The 19,061-nt window shown below is 43.6% G+C and overlaps 1 protein-coding gene across 1 annotated transcript; it reads left to right on the top strand.

The window, feature by feature from the left end:
- Window positions 1-3,958: 3,958 nt before the first annotated feature.
- spint1a (serine peptidase inhibitor, Kunitz type 1 a) lies at window positions 3,959-18,654 on the top strand. Its single transcript, XM_083633346.1, has 11 exons — window positions 3,959-4,085; window positions 4,341-4,802; window positions 5,571-5,728; window positions 5,879-6,020; window positions 10,243-10,410; window positions 10,736-10,786; window positions 11,064-11,195; window positions 11,347-11,397; window positions 11,542-11,712; window positions 13,718-13,777; window positions 17,421-18,654. The coding sequence occupies exons 2-11, from the start codon at window positions 4,391-4,393 to the stop codon at window positions 17,606-17,608; spliced, it is 1,533 nt and encodes a 510-aa protein (XP_083489472.1). The 5' UTR covers window positions 3,959-4,085; window positions 4,341-4,390; the 3' UTR covers window positions 17,609-18,654.
- Window positions 18,655-19,061: the final 407 nt, after the last annotated feature.

Here is a 19,061-nt window from a genome sequence, read left to right on the forward strand (position 1 = left end):
AGGGGCTATGCACACCCAGAAAACAGTGCACAGCTCTGTTCTGAACTGCGTCACATTTTGTTTGCTTGCAATATCCCAAAATCTCTTCACCATAATCTAAAATAAGACAAATACAAGAATTAAATAACTTAGTGCAGGTTTTGGAGCCACGGTCCCTATATATAGCTTAACCTTATGAAGGACCGCTAAGCCCTACTTGCAGAGTCTGATGTAGTCTCGACGCCAGACCCATGAGAGTTCTTAATACACTACATTACTGCATGCTGCAGAGCTCTCTCTGGGTCTAGGACACTTTCCCTCAGACGGCTGGTTATGGGAGGGAACCGTTCACTTAGCCAGTCATATGCCAGTGATATATGGCATATGACCGCTTCCATCATATATATATATATATATATATATATATATATATATATATATATATATATATATATATATATATATATATATAGGCCTATCTCTCACTAATACTATCTACAGTATCGTCAACTGAGTTAACACAATGGTGATCGAGCCTATGGCCCATTTGATGGAAGCCTTTGCATTTTGAGTATTGCAGCATTTATGAACTGGGTGCCTGTGGTGACTGGTGATGGTGATACAAATGATGCAACAGTTTGTATCTCACCTGCAATTACCACTCATCGCCATATGTGTTGCCAAAGAGAACAAAACTGAAATCTTCGAGATTATCGCTTTAATAAACTTTGAAGATCATTTTCAGACTGTGCAAGGAGGGCTATATCGTCTGCGTATAGAAGAGAGCCAACCGCAAAGTCACCCAATCTGACCCTATAGCTGCTTGCTTGATTTTTAGTACAAGATCTTTTATAATTTAAACAGCAAACAGAGCGGGTAAGAGCACATCACACATGGGGTCCGGTCCGACAAAGAGCTTTTAAGGCATTGTAAAAAAAAATAAAGCTGATAATGTAGGCTACAATTTGATAAAAAAAAAAATATTGTAGCGACCCAGGGTTTGACATGTAATGTGGTCATGCGGTGTTTAGATAGGAACTGATGTGTGGGGGTTGTTCCTGGGGGGAACGGTGTGTAAGTGGCACTTCCTGTCTCGTGGTGAGTCAGTCTGGATATGTGAGCGAGCTGGCTGGTCGTGTGTAGAGCTAGCAGCGTAGCTACCGTCAGGAGCTATGAGAATGAGCCAAGAATAAAAGCCTGTACCAACTACAAGTCTCCTGGTTCCTGAACGAATACATGAAACGTTACATTGGTGTCAGCAAATAAAGCGGTATCGCCTCTGCGTCGGCCGAGAGGGGAGAGAGTGAGGAGGAACGATGGAGAAAGTTGGAATCGACGGCTGAGGGCTCGAGCGACCTAGCGGTAGCAGGCTAGCTGCGTGTACTAGCTGCTACGAGCACCACGTGCGATGGTGCGCGGCGGAGAATGGCCGTCGGTGAACGGGAGGAAAGAGGAGCTGACAACGGTGATCAGCTCGGTGCTTGCGGATATGGAAGCCCGTTTGTTGAAAGAAGTCAGACGGCTATTGGAAGCTACACCTGCCTGGGCAGTAGAGCTGATGCAAATGCTGCGAGAGGTGACGCAGTAACGGCCGGAGGAGCCGCAACAGAGACTGTGTTGGACTTGCGGGGGACCTGGGCATCTAGCGAGGTGGTGTCGCAGCGGTCCCGGGGGACAGACCAGGTACGCGGGGCAACGGCACTGGGGACGGCCGGGTGTCTGTTGGTCATGCGGTGCGTTTGGACACCTAGCCAGGGAGTGTCGAGAGGCTGTCGGAGACCGGAGGACAGCGGGAGAAGAGAGACGTGCGGGCGGCTGGCAGGTGAGACTCTGTTGGACGTGCCGTTCGCCTGAGCACTTAGCCAGAGAGTGCACTGGGACTACTGGAATGGAGGAAACACACAGCCGGGGGAGCAGCCGGAGCAACAGGCAGAGGAACAGCGGAGCAGTGGAGCAGCCTGAGCAACAGGCAGCGGAGCAGCGGAGCAGTGCAGAGCCGGTTATTCAGGTCAGGAGAGTGACGCTTGAGCCGGCCCAGGCTAGCTGCTCTGCATACCAGCCGGTAGAGGGAGACAGCATCATCAGCGACGAGACAATCAGGAGAGCGGGGATCGTGTTGAACAGCCAGAGGGAAGAGAGAGACATCACCTGCAACGCTGTTACAGCCGGGGGAGCGACGCTCATGTCTCCGGGTGAGCGAGAGGGGTTAGTGCCGGAGGAGCCGCCCCAGCCTAGCTGCCCCACACCCCCCACGGTTGCTGCGCAGAAAGCCGAGGTGGAGATCGATGCCGGTGGTGTTCGCCCTGCTGCCCTCAACACGCCGCCCCCTGGGGGAGGGGGACGGGAGGACTGTTCAGAGGTGGTCCTGGAGGACGACGTCATGGCCATCTGGGAGGTTGACGGGCGTGAGTGGAGACGCAGGCAGGCGGAGGACGCGGATATCGGTCCGGTGCTCGCGGGGGTAGCGGCCGGACGCCGGCCCCCTGCGGAGGAGATGCATGCGTGTTCTGGTGTCACGAAGGGACTGTGGAACATGTTTTCGGACCTGGGTCTGGCTGATTATGGGGTTTTGGCGAGGCTAGACCACGGAAAGGGGGAGTTCCAAACGGTTGTACCCAGCTACCTGCAGGGATTGGCGCTACGGTGGGCACACAGGGCCCCCAGATCCGGTTCCCCCAGATCCGGTCATTGCGGGCCTGAAGAGACACTCCGCCGTGTTCGTGCATTTGGCTACTGGGACAAACAGAAGGTGGACGTGCGGAGAGGGCGTGTGATGACTGTGAGGCACAGAGGGGGGACCGAAAAGAGTCACCCTGGAGAGGACTAACCCCACTGGGGGTTGAGAAGGACTAAAGTGCTTCAGGTGGGACAGAAGCTTTGAAAGGGGGGATGGAAATGGTGGTGGTTTAAATGGATGGTAAAAAGGAAAAAGAAATAATGGAAAAGGAATAAGGTAAATGTTGGGGTATGGTTGAATGTAAATGTGACGGGGTTGAATTTAAATGTGTGTAAAAAGAAAAGGGCTATTTGAATGGGAATGTTAATTGAAAATGTGGGTAATGTGCAGTAAGGAAATGATGGTGGTGGTGGAACGGAAATTAAGTGGGGGTTGAAAAAAAGAAGGGACTAATTGTGGGGGAATTGAAATGTTGTTGGGGAATAGAATTTGATGTGGTGACGGGGAAAAAGATGTTGGGAAAAAGTGTTGGTGTGTTTTGGTACAGGGGGATATGTGTGGGTTGTGGGTGCCAGCGTGGGAGCTGGGCTTTTTGTTGGGTGAGGAGTATGTAGCGACCCAGGGTTTGACATGTAATGTGGTCATGCAGTGTTTAGATAGGAACTGATGTGTGGGGGTTGTTCCTGGGGGGAACGGTGTATGTGGCACTTCCTGTCTCGTGGTGTCTCAGTCTGGATATGTGAGCGAGCTGGCTGGTCGTGTGTAGAGCTAGCAGCGTAGCTACCGTCAGGAGCTATGAGAATGAGCCAAGAATAAAAGCCTGTACCAACTACAAGTCTCCTGGTTCCTGAACGAATACACGATTCGTTACAATATAATAGGCTAGCCTAATAAACTTTCAAAGTACAACACAAACTGTCAATTTTGAGGCAACTCGACAGTGCTGCTTAATCCAGGTCCAGGACCTTACTTCCTGGAACTCTTGAGAGTAAAAAACGGGTCCATTGGAGTGAATGGAGGTGCCGCCGCGACTAGATACGCTACACGACTCTGGGTTTACCCAAGCTACCACCTCACAGGCTCTCCTAAAGTTTCAGGACATTCTGATGTGACATTTCAAAATAAAAGCCCTCTGTCATATAGCCAATAGCCCCCCCCTAAAAAAATCTGATTGATAGGATATTAAAACTAAAGGAACCCCTCCTCACAATAAAATTAGCAGGCTCAACTGTTGATGACACACAGACAATTGTCTGTTCTTATGTCATCTCAGCCATAACTGGCTGTAGCCTGAAAGGGAGTGGCACCGGTGGGGTCGAATTTCACTTCCTGGATTTCCCAGGTAGAGCGTGAGTCACTCACCTGGGCAATGGAAAGATTGTCGTCGTTTTCATATAAGTACGAGTGTTTTTTCGACGACATCAAACAGGTAATTGTCTTCTTGGAATTTCAGGTTGTGGCTGTAAGAGATCGAATAAATAGAGAGCCTTTGTGGAGTAACTGAAACATTTGTGGTAAACTGGTCTGGACCTAGTTTCACATCACCTTCCTCAAGGGTGATTTATGACAAAAGTGTTTTGTCCCCTTGCGGCCTAAACACTCTTTTGCGAAACAAATAGGCTACTGCATTGATGTTGTAATTTATGTTTTTGGCGATGCTCTATTGACCTGTCTCTCCTTGCAGGTGATCACTGAATTGTATTTGTGAGGAAATCTTTATCGGACTTTGTTAAAATGACAACATTCCAAAGAGGACTGCCGCTAGCGTCGGCTCTGCTGCTCCAAATATTATTCCTAGGCTGCGCGCTGGCCCAGGACTTTGGGGGACAGTGTTTGGCCGGGTTCAAAAAGGGCCGAGAGGACTTTATTCTCGACACCGATGATTCGGTGAAAGACGGGGCGACCTTCATCGCCTCGCCCCAGGTGGATCGCTACAAGGACTGCGTGCGCTCCTGCTGCAAGGACCCGAGATGCAACGTCGCCTTCATGATGAGCGGGGCGGACGAGGGCCTGGTCAGCTCCTGCTATCTGTTCGACTGTCTGTACAAGACCAAATACGTCTGCCGCTTTGTCCGCAAGAAAGGATACATGAATTACATTCTGGAGTCGGTGTATGATAGTTATCTTGCAGTGGATGCTCCCCCAAGTAAGACCAGTAGCCTACTCATATCATAATCAGCATAGTTGTTTATGTCAGATATGACCATGGACCCCTTTTCATAACAGTTTCTCCTGTGGGACCCCCTATCCTGTAGGATTATTGTATCTGGTGTCATGCTTTAGTCGTGTAGACTTTAATGTTACAGATACCAGTGGGGAAAGAGAGACCTATAATCAAATAGTCATTTTTATTCTCTCATTGTGCTACTGAGTGATAGTATGGAAGCTTAACTATCCCCCCTTAAGGACCCCTGGAGGCCCAGGGCCCCACTTTAAGAACCACTGGCCACATAAAGCTACCAAATAATCCACATTGTCTTTGTTGGTTTTTACCTATTTAACAATGACTTCCCAATTTTTCCTCAACAGTTTGAGGGGAGTGAAGTTATTGTTTTCACAGTGCTTTGGCGGTCTGTGTGAAAGCAGGGTAATGATCTGGCTTAGGGCAGAGATCTACCGCATGTTCACACACGCCAAGCTTCATTATGGCCCTGTTACAGTGTTACAGGCTTGGGTTTCTGTTTTGCCCTCACCTTTTCTTTGGGATAAGCAGGCCTCTTCAGGTGTTGTTTTGACTATGATATTGCACATTGCTACCTCATGATTCAGAGCCACATCTCAACCAGTAAATAACAGGGATTTGTGGTGTCTTGAACCTAAGATAGCTGGTGAAAAACAACGTATCTCCTGTCAGATGCCCAAGTGTGTGTAGACCATGTTTTTGTGTGTGATGTACATTGATCTGTTCTTCCAGATGTAGACGACCGTCCGCCAGTGGCCAACGGGGGACAGAACCAGGTGATCCAGCCGCAGGACAGCGTGATACTGAACGGCATCGAGAGCAAAGACGACCAAGGGGTCGTGTCCTACCAGTGGCAGATGATGTCCGGAAGTCCCTTCGCAGTCATAGATGTGAGTTGAAGATCCAAAATATGGGGAGATTTAGAGGATAGTAGCATCCATTGTAATGTTATCTCTTACTGCTTCCCACTTAATTCAAACAGGTGGTATTGAGAGAGTTCTAAATGTTCATCTTTCTTGTTGTCTCTCCATGCCTTGTAGAAAACCAGTTTTGAAGACCAAATCATTGTGTCGAATCTGACATCTGGGGTGTACAAGTTCCAACTGACCGTCACAGACACCATTGGCCAGTCAGACTCAACCCAGATCACCGTCCTGGTCCTTACCCCGGAACAGTCTGAGCGTGAGTATCTCAAAGACTGTATTCAGCTTTGATACACGCATGGGACAATCTGAAAATGTCATGTCACGATTCTCAAAATAATTATGATTCACAATACTATAATAATCATCAAAATATGGTTAAAACTCTTAAAATGGCACTAAAACATACTGGAATCACTTTACCTTACATTTAGATAAGAAACAAATGTTTTTATTGCATCACAGAACACATTTCTTTTGGTGAACATCCTTTTTGGTGTAAAAAATAAAATAAATCAGACTCGCCAACACGCAGCAGGTAATCACAATGAGAGAGAAAAAAATCCATTAATAAAAATAATCTTCTATCAACCTGATATCCAAGCATGGTTCAAGTAGTTATGTGGGCTCCACTTTGTGGCAAATGGCAATTCAAAATAAATCAGGAAATAATAAATCAGGAAATCAATAGAACTGTATGTTAGTGAGCTAGACAGCTTTTTCAAGTCACTCGTGGGGATATTCACGTGTTTTTGTCTAAATAAAAGATAGCATCTTATATCCTCCCATCCCTCGATACGGTTAGGTTGGCTGTGAGATGAATAGAGATAATCTGCGGCATTAGCTCATGAGGTAGAGCTGTCGAATCGGAAGGTTCCTGGTTCGAGGCTGGCTCCTCCCGGTAGCGTGGTGAAGTGTCCTTGAGCAAGACACTGAACCCCGGCCCTAACTGCTCCCGACGAGCAGTTTGGCGCCTTGCATGGCTGCAGACGCCGTCGGTGTGTGAAAGGGTGAATGTGAGGTGTTCATGTAAAAGCGCTTTGGGTCGTCAATAGCCTATAAAAGTCTATAAATACAGTCCGTTTACCATTAACCATTTCATTCAAACACGTACAGTATAATACGGATATGACAAGACGCCGTCCGTGTGTGAATGGATGAGGCGTTCATGTTAAAGCGCTTTGGGTCGTCGATAGCCTATAAAATGCGCTCTATAAATACAGTCCGTTTAGCATTAACCATTTAATTCAAACACGTACAGTATAATATGGATATGACAATGGCCTATCATGTGCTGAAACCTCCACATGATCTGAGTTGCTAAAACCTCCACATGATCTGAGCGGTTTCTTTGGTCTAGACTAGAGAACACCTTGTTTTTTATTCACTGCACACAAAACACCTCAGTTCTCTGGTGTGTTTGTGTGTCTGTGTGTTTTAGTGCACATGTACATACAGTACAAGGGGGGAAGCCATGGGGAGATGGTTTGAGTTTCAGTGGAATTGTTCCTGACTCATTTTGAGTTCCAGAGACATGTAAACTTGACTCATATGCTCTCACCTTCTATTTGTTGACATTTCTTTTGACTTATCCTAGAGTCACCTGCCTTGTGTTTATGGGTCGTGACATAGGTGAGACAGGATGATGTCCTCACCCTGGACTGTCCATAATGCATTCAGAATGTTTTCCCGCCTTTCAGTTTATTCAAATGAAAGTTACTGATGTGTGGACATTATCTTGCTTCCCACATGTATAGCTGAAAATGGAGGAGAATGTGTTTTTGAATACAAGTAGTCCTCTTTTTTACACCAGCTTCAGGTAGTCCTCTTTTTTACACCAGCTTGAAAGGATCTGCAATGTTGTGGGAATGTCATCAACTGCTCTGGCATCATTTGCCTTTTCCTGGCGAGAGTGAGCCCTTCCATGGTAGTTGTGATCAAACTTGTCTAGGCACGTTCACTTGGTTCCTGCAGGCTGAATGAGGAAATGGCACAAAGATAATGAGATAAAAAAAAATATATATAATGCAATTTCACTCATGATATAATGCTAGCCTCAGCCTTGGTAGGGGATGAAACCAGTAATGGCAAGTCCAGAGCAGAGGGAACAACAAGAGTCTCTGATGCAAGACAGAAACATGGCTGGTAGTTCTGTCACGGAACAGTGGTTTGACGTGTTGAATGTCATCCTGTGGGTGGCGCTGTGTGAATTAAACAGGTCAGTTCCTTTGATGTGAAACATAAAGACTCTTGTGAGCTGCCAAAGATCTCCATACGCCCATCCCAGTCATTTGTTTAGTTCCGTCAGAATGAAAGGAAGTGAGTAGGGCAGCGGTTATGATTTTTATTCCTCCGCTCCCAACGTCCCGCTCTCTCGAGTCTCCACCCCCGACTCCACAAAACCTGCCGGTCCGGTTTCAGCTTGGGTTTCACAAACAAGAGGAGAGGACTCATCACAGGCTCAATCATGATCCTCTCTGCTGTTGATTAAAGCGAACAAGACTGAGTGATGTTTCGTCCGTTTTGAAGCTGTTTCTTCAAGCCATGTCAATATATTATTGGAGGTTGTTGGTTGATTGAAAGCCCTTTCAGACTGAAGGAAAAGGAGACTATTAACCATTCATTGGTTCAGTTACCCATTAACAAGCCTGTGTTCTGAGTGGTGTGAAGAATGTGGCTCAGTGGAACATGTAAAGGCACAGCAGGGACTCCACATGGCAGCGCCAAGTCGCCAACACATTTGCACCTAAATAATGAATCAATAGATACACAACTCAACCCCTAATGAATGAGAATCAGTACTGCTTACAGTGGCAATTGCCATTCAGTTAAACGGCATTGAGCTACTACTACTCTGCCTTGCATTCAATCTTATAAGCTCAGGTATCATCATGATAAATTATCAGTGGCGATGTAGCTTACAGTTTCACATATCTTTCATGCTTTAAAGTTTGCAGTTAGAGCACTTCATTATAATCTGATGACTCATATTAGGTGTACCTGCACGCACGCCCACACACACAGGAAGGTTTTAGAATCGTGTGCATCATCAACCAGAAACAGATGCGTAACAACGTGTGCGTAAAACCATCCCGTGTCTCTGGAAAAACACCACTTCCTTCTTCTCAGTTGCATTTGTCTATACATGTCATGTCAGCTTGTTGTGCAATCAGGCGTCTGTCTGTTCACAAGCCAGACACACCATGTCTCGTGACCTCAGCAAATATTAGACCGAACCACTTATGGTTAGTCAAAGTAATTTAGTTCATTTGCTCTAACTCTACAGTGTATGGTATTGCATTACATTAACTTTGTGACCAAACATTGTGGTTTTAAGATGAGTTGTAAGTTGCTAATGGCAATGTTTTGTTTTTGTTCATGAGTACATGAAAGACAGCCTTAGGAATCTAACGCAAACGGTAATCACAGCTTTATGTATTTATGTAATACATATGAGGTCATCTGTTATCCATATAATTAATCTGGCATTTCAGCCATGCAGTAGCTGAACTCAGCATTTGGTGTGATTAAATCTCCAGCACAGATTGTAGATAACTCTTTAAGACAACTTACACAGTGGCAGAATCAGTATGACTACGGTAGTTTATAGAGAGCCAAAGTGAATGTCACTTCCTGCTTCAGCACTGTACCAAAGATTTTCATCCGCAATTTATTTTCCCATAGACATTTCGTAAAATGCTTATAAAAATAGTTTTACTTGTTCAAACCAAACGGTTCAGATATATTTAGAAACAGGAGAGACCACATAACATTTCACTCGGACCAAAACGTTAAACAATTGCGGATTTAAAGAAAATATTTTTTCGATGTAGTTTTGGTCTGAGTGAAATGTTCTATGGTCTCTCCCGATTCTAAATATATCTGAACCATTTGGTTTGACCAAGTACAAATATTTTTTACAAGCATTTTACGAAATGTCTATGGGAAAATAAATGGCAGATGAAAATCTCTGGTACAGTGCTGAAGCAGGAAATGATGTTCACTTTGGCTGTCTATAATAAATAAGCTTTGATTTTCAGTGGAATGGTCCTTTTAAAGTCACAAGGAAGTAGCATTTTTATGGTGTCGTGTCTTGCATCCTGTGTTTGTCTTGCGTCTGTGTATTTGTGGTCGGAACAGAATGTTGGGGTTGAACTGTTCAAAAGGCTCAGAATTCAACATGCTTTGCACATCATCTTGAGCTGTCACCAGTTTCAGATTCCTCCAAATGAATAAATCCCAGCCACTGGGATGCAACCATGGTTTCTCAAGAAATCAAAGTGAAATTCACCGCTGCACCATGTTGCCACTCATGTCACTTTTAAAGTTGTGAAACTCTCTAGGGTTTATATGATGGGAGGGGCAGACTGTTCAAAAGTCTCGAATGGTATTATTATTGGTTCTAATTTATATGTACGCTTGTTGGTATGCCAAGAAGTAACCACTGGTTAACCCAATCCTTATATGCTCTGTCCCACCAGACCACTGTATGGCTCCTAAGAAGTCGGGGCCGTGTCGCGGCTCTTTCCCTCGCTGGCATTATAATGCTGCCTCAGAGAAGTGTGAGGAGTTCATGTTCGGCGGCTGCAGGGAGAACCTCAACAACTACCTGTCCATGCAGGAGTGTTCCGACGCCTGCTACGGCCAAGGTAGCTCTCTGCTCTTTACTTCAGTTCACTGTGGTGTGAAGTTTTTTGCAGCTTCAATATGGCTTTCTTTAAAAATACTGGAACTGTTTGAATCACAGCATTTATGGAAAGGCCACTATTACAAAAATGTAAGCACTCCACCATAATGGTTTCAGATGTTTTAATGGTAATTGGCAACACTACGTTTTAAACTAAACATTTTAGGCAAGGAGTACTGTTAGCTATTTCACAGACAATAGATTCAATACATATTCATGTTTTCCTAAAATATTCATTTATTATAGAGAAGTGCTAGGTGAAGAAATTTTGATCATGTGTCTTTCAGAGAAAAGTGGCAGAGGGAGTGGCAGAGGGCTTCCACTTCCTACACCTAACGGTAAGTGGATTCTGCCAGTTGGTGACTGCATACAAATGGTTTATTCTTTGTTTTGTGGGTTATGCCTTCCACAGTGTAAACACTAGATGTTGTGTTCTTCATGATTATTTTAACCAAGTTGAAAAGTCTAATAATAATAAACACACACACAGCTGACGTCTCTTCCTAAATGTGTGAATCTCTCTCCATGGAACTCTGCTGGATGGACAAAGTATCTAGCGCTTGTGCGATCCCTCACAGTAAAAGTGATGATTCCCTCTGTGCTTGTGTGTCACAGCAGAAACATGTGGCACTCCATGCACTGCAAAGCACTTCAGCTGCGCTAACGGCTGCTGCCTGGGCCCGGGCCTGGAGTGTGACGGAAAGAAACAATGTAGCGACGGCTCCGATGAGGAGAACTGCGAAAACTGTGAGCGGTGGCCATGTGGCCATGCAAATTAGACTTGAATTTCCATACTGGCTCACAGCATCATCCATGCAGCGATGGCATGATACTGATGAAATGTTTCCTTGAAAGACTTACTGACCTACTGTATGTCTGTCCTTTGTGTCTGTATCAGTGAGCAACACGTTTCGGATTCTGCAGCAAATTCCAGTGAACGAGCAGAAAGGTGATTTGACATTTTTCTGGTCATGCAAATGTGTGGTTTCCAAATCCTCTATTACTTTGATTGCAAGATAATTGTGAAACAGGTTCTTGACATCACTTTTTAATTGACCCCCACCCCCCGCTGTTTTTATTCCCTCCTGCACAGTGCGGTGCACCGAGCCTCCTCACACAGGAAGCTGCAGGGACAGTGTCAGCAAGTGGTACTACAACCCCGTCCAAAAGGGATGCTTCCGCTTCAACTACGGTGGCTGCCATGGCAACGAAAACAGATTTGATTCTGAGGAATCCTGCAAAAAAACCTGCAGAGGGGTAACAGGTGGGTTGGCACCAGAGTCATATCAAGGGTACATTTTTGTACTTTTTGAGGGCAATTTTATTGATTGAACTATAAAATAATACATTCAAATAAACACTCAGTTTATACAACCAACATTTGGGTACCAGTAGATAGAGATTTGTGCCGTTTTAGCCACTCCCTGTCCTCAACCAGTCCACCTTCCACCGCTCCATTGTTGAGTTTTTTACAAAGTTGGTTTATATGTTGTTGTTTTGACACTGGTTTGTGCGGCTCTGCATTTTCTTGTACTGTTGGCGGCACGGTGCAACATTTCCTGCAGCTTCAGGCTGCTTGCTTACTCTGTTGTTTTCTCATCAACAGCCGCTCAATTTTTCACACTGGGAAAGAATCCCTGCAGTCAGACGCTCCCACAATCACCCATAGGGGGCAGTAGTCGCATTCATGCATGAATACTTGACAACTCAATGGAAAAATGTGAGCAGGGTGAGATGTAAACGTGCACTCCAAATTATTGGGGATATTGTTTGCCCCCTCATTTTTAATTTTTCAGGCATTTTATGATTTGTGACCCTGGTTGGCAGGCACAGTGCTAGCCACTACAAAGCCTTAATTTAATGAGTGTTTTGGGTTGTTATAGACCAGGGGTGGGCAACTATTTTTCATGGGGGGCCACATGAGAAACCCAGATTGTTGCCGGGGGCCGAACAAATATTGTCATGCCGTAACCCATGAATGGGCAACTTTGATGATAGAGAAGGCCACAAAAAAATGTCCTCGCTACCAGATTTTGCTGAGGGCTGAACGGCACCAGCGTGAAGAATTTGGGGCATTTGAAGCCAGGTTTAGAGGAATAACTCATTTTAAATTAACAATTGTGATGTCATTATTCAGTCTTAACCACCAATATTTGATCCTTTTTTCACTCCTATGTCACCACCTGCTCTCCCTGCAGGGCTTGAAATTAACTTTTCACCACCTGCCAATATGGCTGCTAGATTTTAAAGTTACCAGCCAATTAGAATTTCCACTAGCCGAAATGTTTTTCTTGAAATAAACCAGAATATGAGTGGGTTAATTTAAGCATAAGTATCAGTAAGTGGCCCGGGATCCTCAAAGCCTGTGTTGAGGGTCACACAAGAACAAAAATGCACTCTTGAAGCTAAATAAATCCAAAACCAACAAGTTAATTATTTCAATTTCTACTGCAATGTAGAACAGTCATTTCTTACACATGAGATTACTTTTAGCCTTTTAGTCATAAATATTATTGAAAGATATTCCATATTCCAGACTGAAATGCTATGAGTATTGGCCAGAATGACATGAACATTTGGACACGTATTCAGCGGGTATCTTGCATGTTGCGTTCAGGTGCACTGTAAAAAAAAAAAAATTTTTTTTTTTTTTGCAATTCCATCGCGGGCCACACAGGAGGCGCCCGCGGGCCGCATACGGCCCGCGGGCCGTATGTTGCCCATGTATGTTATAGACGGTTTTCACCAGAGCGCAACCCCACAGCACTTCCTTTTCCTCAGCATTCGGCAAACTGCAGAAATATTCACTCGACATCGTTACTTTTGTTTTCGCTGCTCAGCTGTATAGACGGTTTTCACGGAATGGTCAGTCCTGCACTTGAATGTTTTTTTTCTTTTATGTCCATAGCAAACACTGCAACAGGAAGTGAGCGAGGGTTCAATTTAGAATGTTTTTGTTGTCAAGTTAAAACCGTCTATAGGTGATGTTCTTAACCATAGGCTGCTCTAAGGAGATGATGATAGTCTGACTCACATCTCTCACGGAGCATGAAATGCAAAAGGGCTCTTTACCACAGAACAGCATGTTGAACGTTTGCACACTCTCACTCTTCAACTCTACTCTCATATCTCATATCTCTCACCTTTATTCCCCTTCTGTCTAGAGTTCAGATTTATGTTTCAATTGTGTCTTTAACACATTGTATATTTAATGTAGAATACCACACAAATAATCTAAATCTAACTTGTATCTTTATCCTTTATTTTAGAAAAGGACGTATTTGCAAGAAAGGAGGAGTTTGAACGCAGTGCGACTGAAAGCAAGACAGGTAATTAATTCTTAATTCTTTTTTGTTCAGTCTTGACCTCATAAAAGTGAAAATTGAGCCCATTGTTTCATTAGAATGAATTGTTTTCTTTAAGAGACACCTTAACAATGCTCTTTTTAAAAAGTATTTTTTCTGCTCCATCAACTTTTACTTGTTGAGGGTTGCTGCTGTTCAGCGCACGAATGAGGCCGTCCTTTCTGTCGACTCGTTCCAGCAGTCCATTGAGCCTCTGAATGCAGCAGTTGATATACTGATCTGTTTTGTCTGCCCAGCTTTGGCAGCTTGGGAGCCTTTCTTGTAGATCAGGGATTTTCAAAGTCTGAGACTGTGGGCCTTCCCCCAGACAAAGCTTGGAAAAAGGAGCCCCCCTCACTCAATGCATGCCTATGGGATCATAATTATGTTATTTGATCCCATAGACACTCAACAAGATAGCAACATCAAGTTGAGATAGCCTGATGTTGCTGTTTGACATACTTCAGGCTACACCAAATACATAAACAGGTCTGTCTGAAGGCATTTATTTGTTTCTGACGTTGGGAAAGTGGGAAAACGGTCAAATTCCCCCAAAACTACTGTATCTCTGAACTATCGCTTTAACAAAATCACACACATTTAGGCTTTTCTATGAGATCTCATTTTGATAACTAATGGAAGTAATGGAATATTTTTTCACTTCCATTCACTGAGCTTCCCCTGAAACTGCTTGGAGCCCCCCTGGAGAGGCCTGCCTCCCACTTTGAAAACCTCTGTAGATCATTCAAATCACCAAACCAAATTTGTACATGTAAATGAAAGCATTCACTCCAAAACTCTATATATTCATATTGGAATAATTTTACTATCTGAAATTAATCCGAAAACATTTGAAAAACTGATTCTGTCCTCGGGGTGGGGGGGATTTAGTCACTGACGAACGTCAGTCAATTTCTGAAGGAAGTATTTCAGACAATTGGCTCATTGTCTACTACTGGCTCATTCCCCTACTGTTTGACCTCTGCCAAAGAAACCTACAGTTGACCATCTAATTTTTAACCAATTTCGATCTTACTTTTTTTTTTTTTGCCTCCGCCGGCGATAGCCAGGCCGGAGGCATTATGGATCCGGGTTGTCCGTACGTCCGATGTTCGTTAACACGATATCTGAGGAACGCCTTGACGGAATTTAATCAAATTTGCCTCAAACATCGACTTAGACTCAAGGATGATCTGATTAGATTTTGGTGGTCAAAGGCCAAGGTCACTGTGACCTCTCGAACTAGCCTAGGTAAACCCAGCCCCCACGTGACCTGCTCTCTTAGTTCCCAGTCACTAGTGACTGTAAGCAGGGTGAGCCTGAGAGCAGGTCACTGGGGGCTGGGTTTACCCAGGCTACTCTCGAACACCATTTTCAAGCTTGTTAACACAATATCTCAGGAATGCCTTGACGTAATTTCTTCCAATTTGCCTCAAATGGCGATTTGGACTCAAGAATGAACTAATGGCGGAGGCATAAATCCGTGGTGCGGTCTTGCAACTTTTTTTCCAGCGTTCCAGAGTTTTAATGAGGAAATGCGCCAGCTGCAACAATCAGTCAAGTCCTAGACCGGACCTTGCACCCATAATTATTTTACAGCGGGGCATTCAAAAATAAGGTAGATAGGTTTCTCTTGCCGTTTTCTAAGCAAAACGTTGTAGTCGGGTAACGGGGGTATTTGATTCAGAAATCAGGGAAAGGGGGTACTGAAGGAAACCACTTGTCTATCAGATGTCAAGTGCTGAATGTCACAAGACTTCCTCCAGCTTAATGAGTCCAAATCTGAGGTCCTTCTATTTGACTCTCCTAACTTGATTTTTGACTGTCAAAAGAACCTACGGAGCTTATCCTCCAATGATAAACAGTCCGCTCGCAATTTGGGACTAGTCTTTGACTCTGAGCTCTGCTTTGACATACAAATCACAGGGTTCCAGCACAACTCGAGAGAAAGCCATTGACTTCAGTTGTATTGTACTGAAGTCACTGGTGATTGGTTTTCTCTCCAGTTGTGTTGGCAAGCTGTGTTATCAGTAGTATTTTCATTTTTGGGTGAACTGTTCCTTTAATTCAAGTTTACTGTTTAGCAGTGAGGTCATAGTCAGTGGTGGTGTTGTACTGGACTGCATTATATTGAGAGGTGTTTCTAATATTCTGCCCCCTCATGTATATAAATAGTGAGGACAAACATTAGAAACACCTCAATATAATGTTTACCACCACTGCAAACTACAACCTCAATAATGAACACAATTACATTTACATATTCCGACAATGTGGGCGGCTGTAGCTCAGCAGGTAGAGCGGGTCGTCCACTAATCGCTTTGGATAAAAGAGGTCGGTGGTTCGATTCCCGGCTCCTCCAGTCTGCATGTCGAAGTGTCCTTGGGCAAGACACTGAACCCCAAATTGCTCCCGTTGGTGTGCCAGCACCCTGCGTGGTAACCTGCCGCCATCGGTGTATGAATGGGTGAATGTACCTACTGACTGTAAAGCGCTTTGGATAAAAGCGCTATATAAATGCAGGCCAATGTCAACAAAAACTGAAGAATATAAACTTTGTAAAGGTAGAATTTATGGAAGAGATGTTGCATTGAATTGCATTAGATTGTACAGGTGTACCTAATAAAGTGGCGACTGACTGTACGCCATTATTAAAATCTGTTATTAAAGTAAGTGCAACCATTGAGGGTAAATTGATATATTGACTGACTGATATTGATTGAATTTAATGCAAGAGCCAGGGGAATAGCAATACTATACTATAACATCCTGTTTATTTCCACTACACACTCCCTAACCCGAACCCTTTATTATGAACACCATACTAAATACTGGGTAGGTATCAACTTTCAGCTCAGTGTCAACCGGCTACCAAAGTGACATCCCCCTTAAGGTTTGATGTGTTGTATTCTGAAATGCTTTTCTGGTCACCACAGTTGTTGTTTTTCACACCATTATGTGTGAACTCATTTTCAGAAATACTCAAAACAGCCTGTCTGGCTGCACTAACAGCCTGTCTGGCTGCACTAACAGCCTGTCTGGCTGCACTAACAGCCATGCCACGGTCAAAGTCACCGAGTTCACATTTCCCCCATTCTGTTGTTTGACTAACCTGTATCTGCATGTTCTTATGCATTGCACTGCTGCCACATGATTGGCCGAATAGATAACTGCATGAATTAGCAGGTGTACAGGTGTTCCTAATAAAGTGCTCAGTCAATGTACATCTCCAGTGATTGGTCGCTACCTATTATCATTACAGCATTGCTGGTACAAAACATAATTTTTGGTTGTTTATTGCACAATAACATCTGATTTAATGTGAAGAAGTGAAATAATAATTTTTATATATTAAAAATTATTATTTCACTTCTTCACATTAAACTGTATATGTACCGGAATATAAATATGTAATTTACCCCAGCTGTAAGGTCCAGTAAAAGCTTGAAAATGCACTTTGAAAAGTGCTTGAAATTGACTTTGGAAAAGGTGTAGGAACCCTGAAATCACTAAGCTACTTCAATCACGCTTTCTCCAACTTGGAAACATTACAAAAACGATATCTTTAAAGTTTATAGAGCATTCGTCACAGTTTTCTTCTGTAATGACTGTAACTATCCTTGCTCAGGTATCATAGCGATCGCTGCTCTCCTGGGTCTAGCCATCGTCATCCTGCTGGGCATCCTGTGTTACTTCTTCATGAAGGGAAAGAAGAAGCCATCGCAGCACCGCCAAGTGCCCATCAACGGCTCCCAGGTCACCAGCATGGAGGACAGGGAGCGTCTGGTCTACAACACCACCACCAAGCCCATCTGACCCCCCTCCACCATGACCCATGACCCCCGGCCCTGCTGGCTCACACCACAGGCCCACCAGAGGAGTGTAGTATACCGAATGAACTTGAGTGCATGAGAGAGAGAAAACAACGTCTGCTCATCATATTTTGCCATCGGAGGGGGTTACCTTGGTCTGTTTTTATTTCGCTCGCATACAGATATTTTAACTAATTGTACATAGAAGCCAGAGTTTCTTCAACAATGAAATGTGACTCCTCTTATGTTTTATTTTAATTTTATTTTTATGTTGTTGCAATGGCCGGTTATTTGTTGGTTAACAATTTTGTACTCAGGGTAAAAGGGATGTCTGAAAGCAATTGAATTCAAGTAAAGGTGGTATAACACTAGCCTCCATGTTATTCCTATGGGTTCAGCTAGTCGTCATGAATGTTTTCTACTGTCCTGCTTTCGCCACGATCGATCTGTGATTGTTGTTGACGTACAGAATAGCTCTATTGAAAATCACTGAAGAGGAGACTGTTACAGCAGCCGGGGGGTGATTCTCCAGAGATGAGTAGAATTTGTCTGTGCGTTAAATACTCTGTTTCAATTCAAATTCGGTCTCTAAATTATTGTCAGTAGTTCCGTAAGCATCTTCATCTTGATGTATTACAAATTAGAGTAGTGATTCTTTAGTTTATGGACAGTTTCAGGGAATGACGTGGATATTTGCATCATAAGGCGTTTCATTTGAACTTACTGAACTCCTCACACAACTTTTTCCACTGTTTTGTTTTTATCATATTTTATTACGCATTTTAATACTCCACTGGCTATATATTGTATATGTTAGAATTTTGTGGAAGTGATATCTTATTTTACTCTGGAAGATTATTTTTTCAGTGAGTTTAAATGTTTTTCGAAACAAATACTATACATAAATAATACTTTCCTGTGCCTTATGAAGCAAGAATGAAAATGGAATCTTTCAACATTTGAAGCTTTTACTTTGAGAGCCTTTGTACATAGTAAGATAATTTTCTATCTCTTTTAGCTGTGTTGTGTTTATGCTAAATAAAAATCTTAATTAAATGTTCTTGGTGGTGTGTTTTTGCCCCAGATAGACCAACTGGTTTGACGCCACATGTTTTTAATAAACGTGCCTGGTTTGTGGCATGCTCATCCCCCTAATATTGCAGAGCTAAAAGCAACATAACACCTACGGGTTATATGGTGATCCACTGTGTCTTTGTATAGTTGTTTTATTAACAGCAGTTCCATCATGCTCTTCCAGTGTGTCTAGAGTTTCATCTTTAATGAGATGTTCACAATTTGAAAAATGCAACACCTACTGTGATTAGAGAATTTCATCTAAAATTGTATCTATCAAATAGCCTATTAATGCATTGTCCATCCTGAGACCATTTCCTAAAACATTTTGAAGATATAATAACTGTTTTTATAGTCTTCAAATGTCTAGAAAGCTTATGCTT

The sequence above is a fragment of the Poromitra crassiceps genome, assembly GCF_964638095.1.
Source record: "Poromitra crassiceps genome assembly, chromosome: 3".
Lineage (NCBI taxonomy): Eukaryota > Metazoa > Chordata > Actinopteri > Beryciformes > Melamphaidae > Poromitra > Poromitra crassiceps.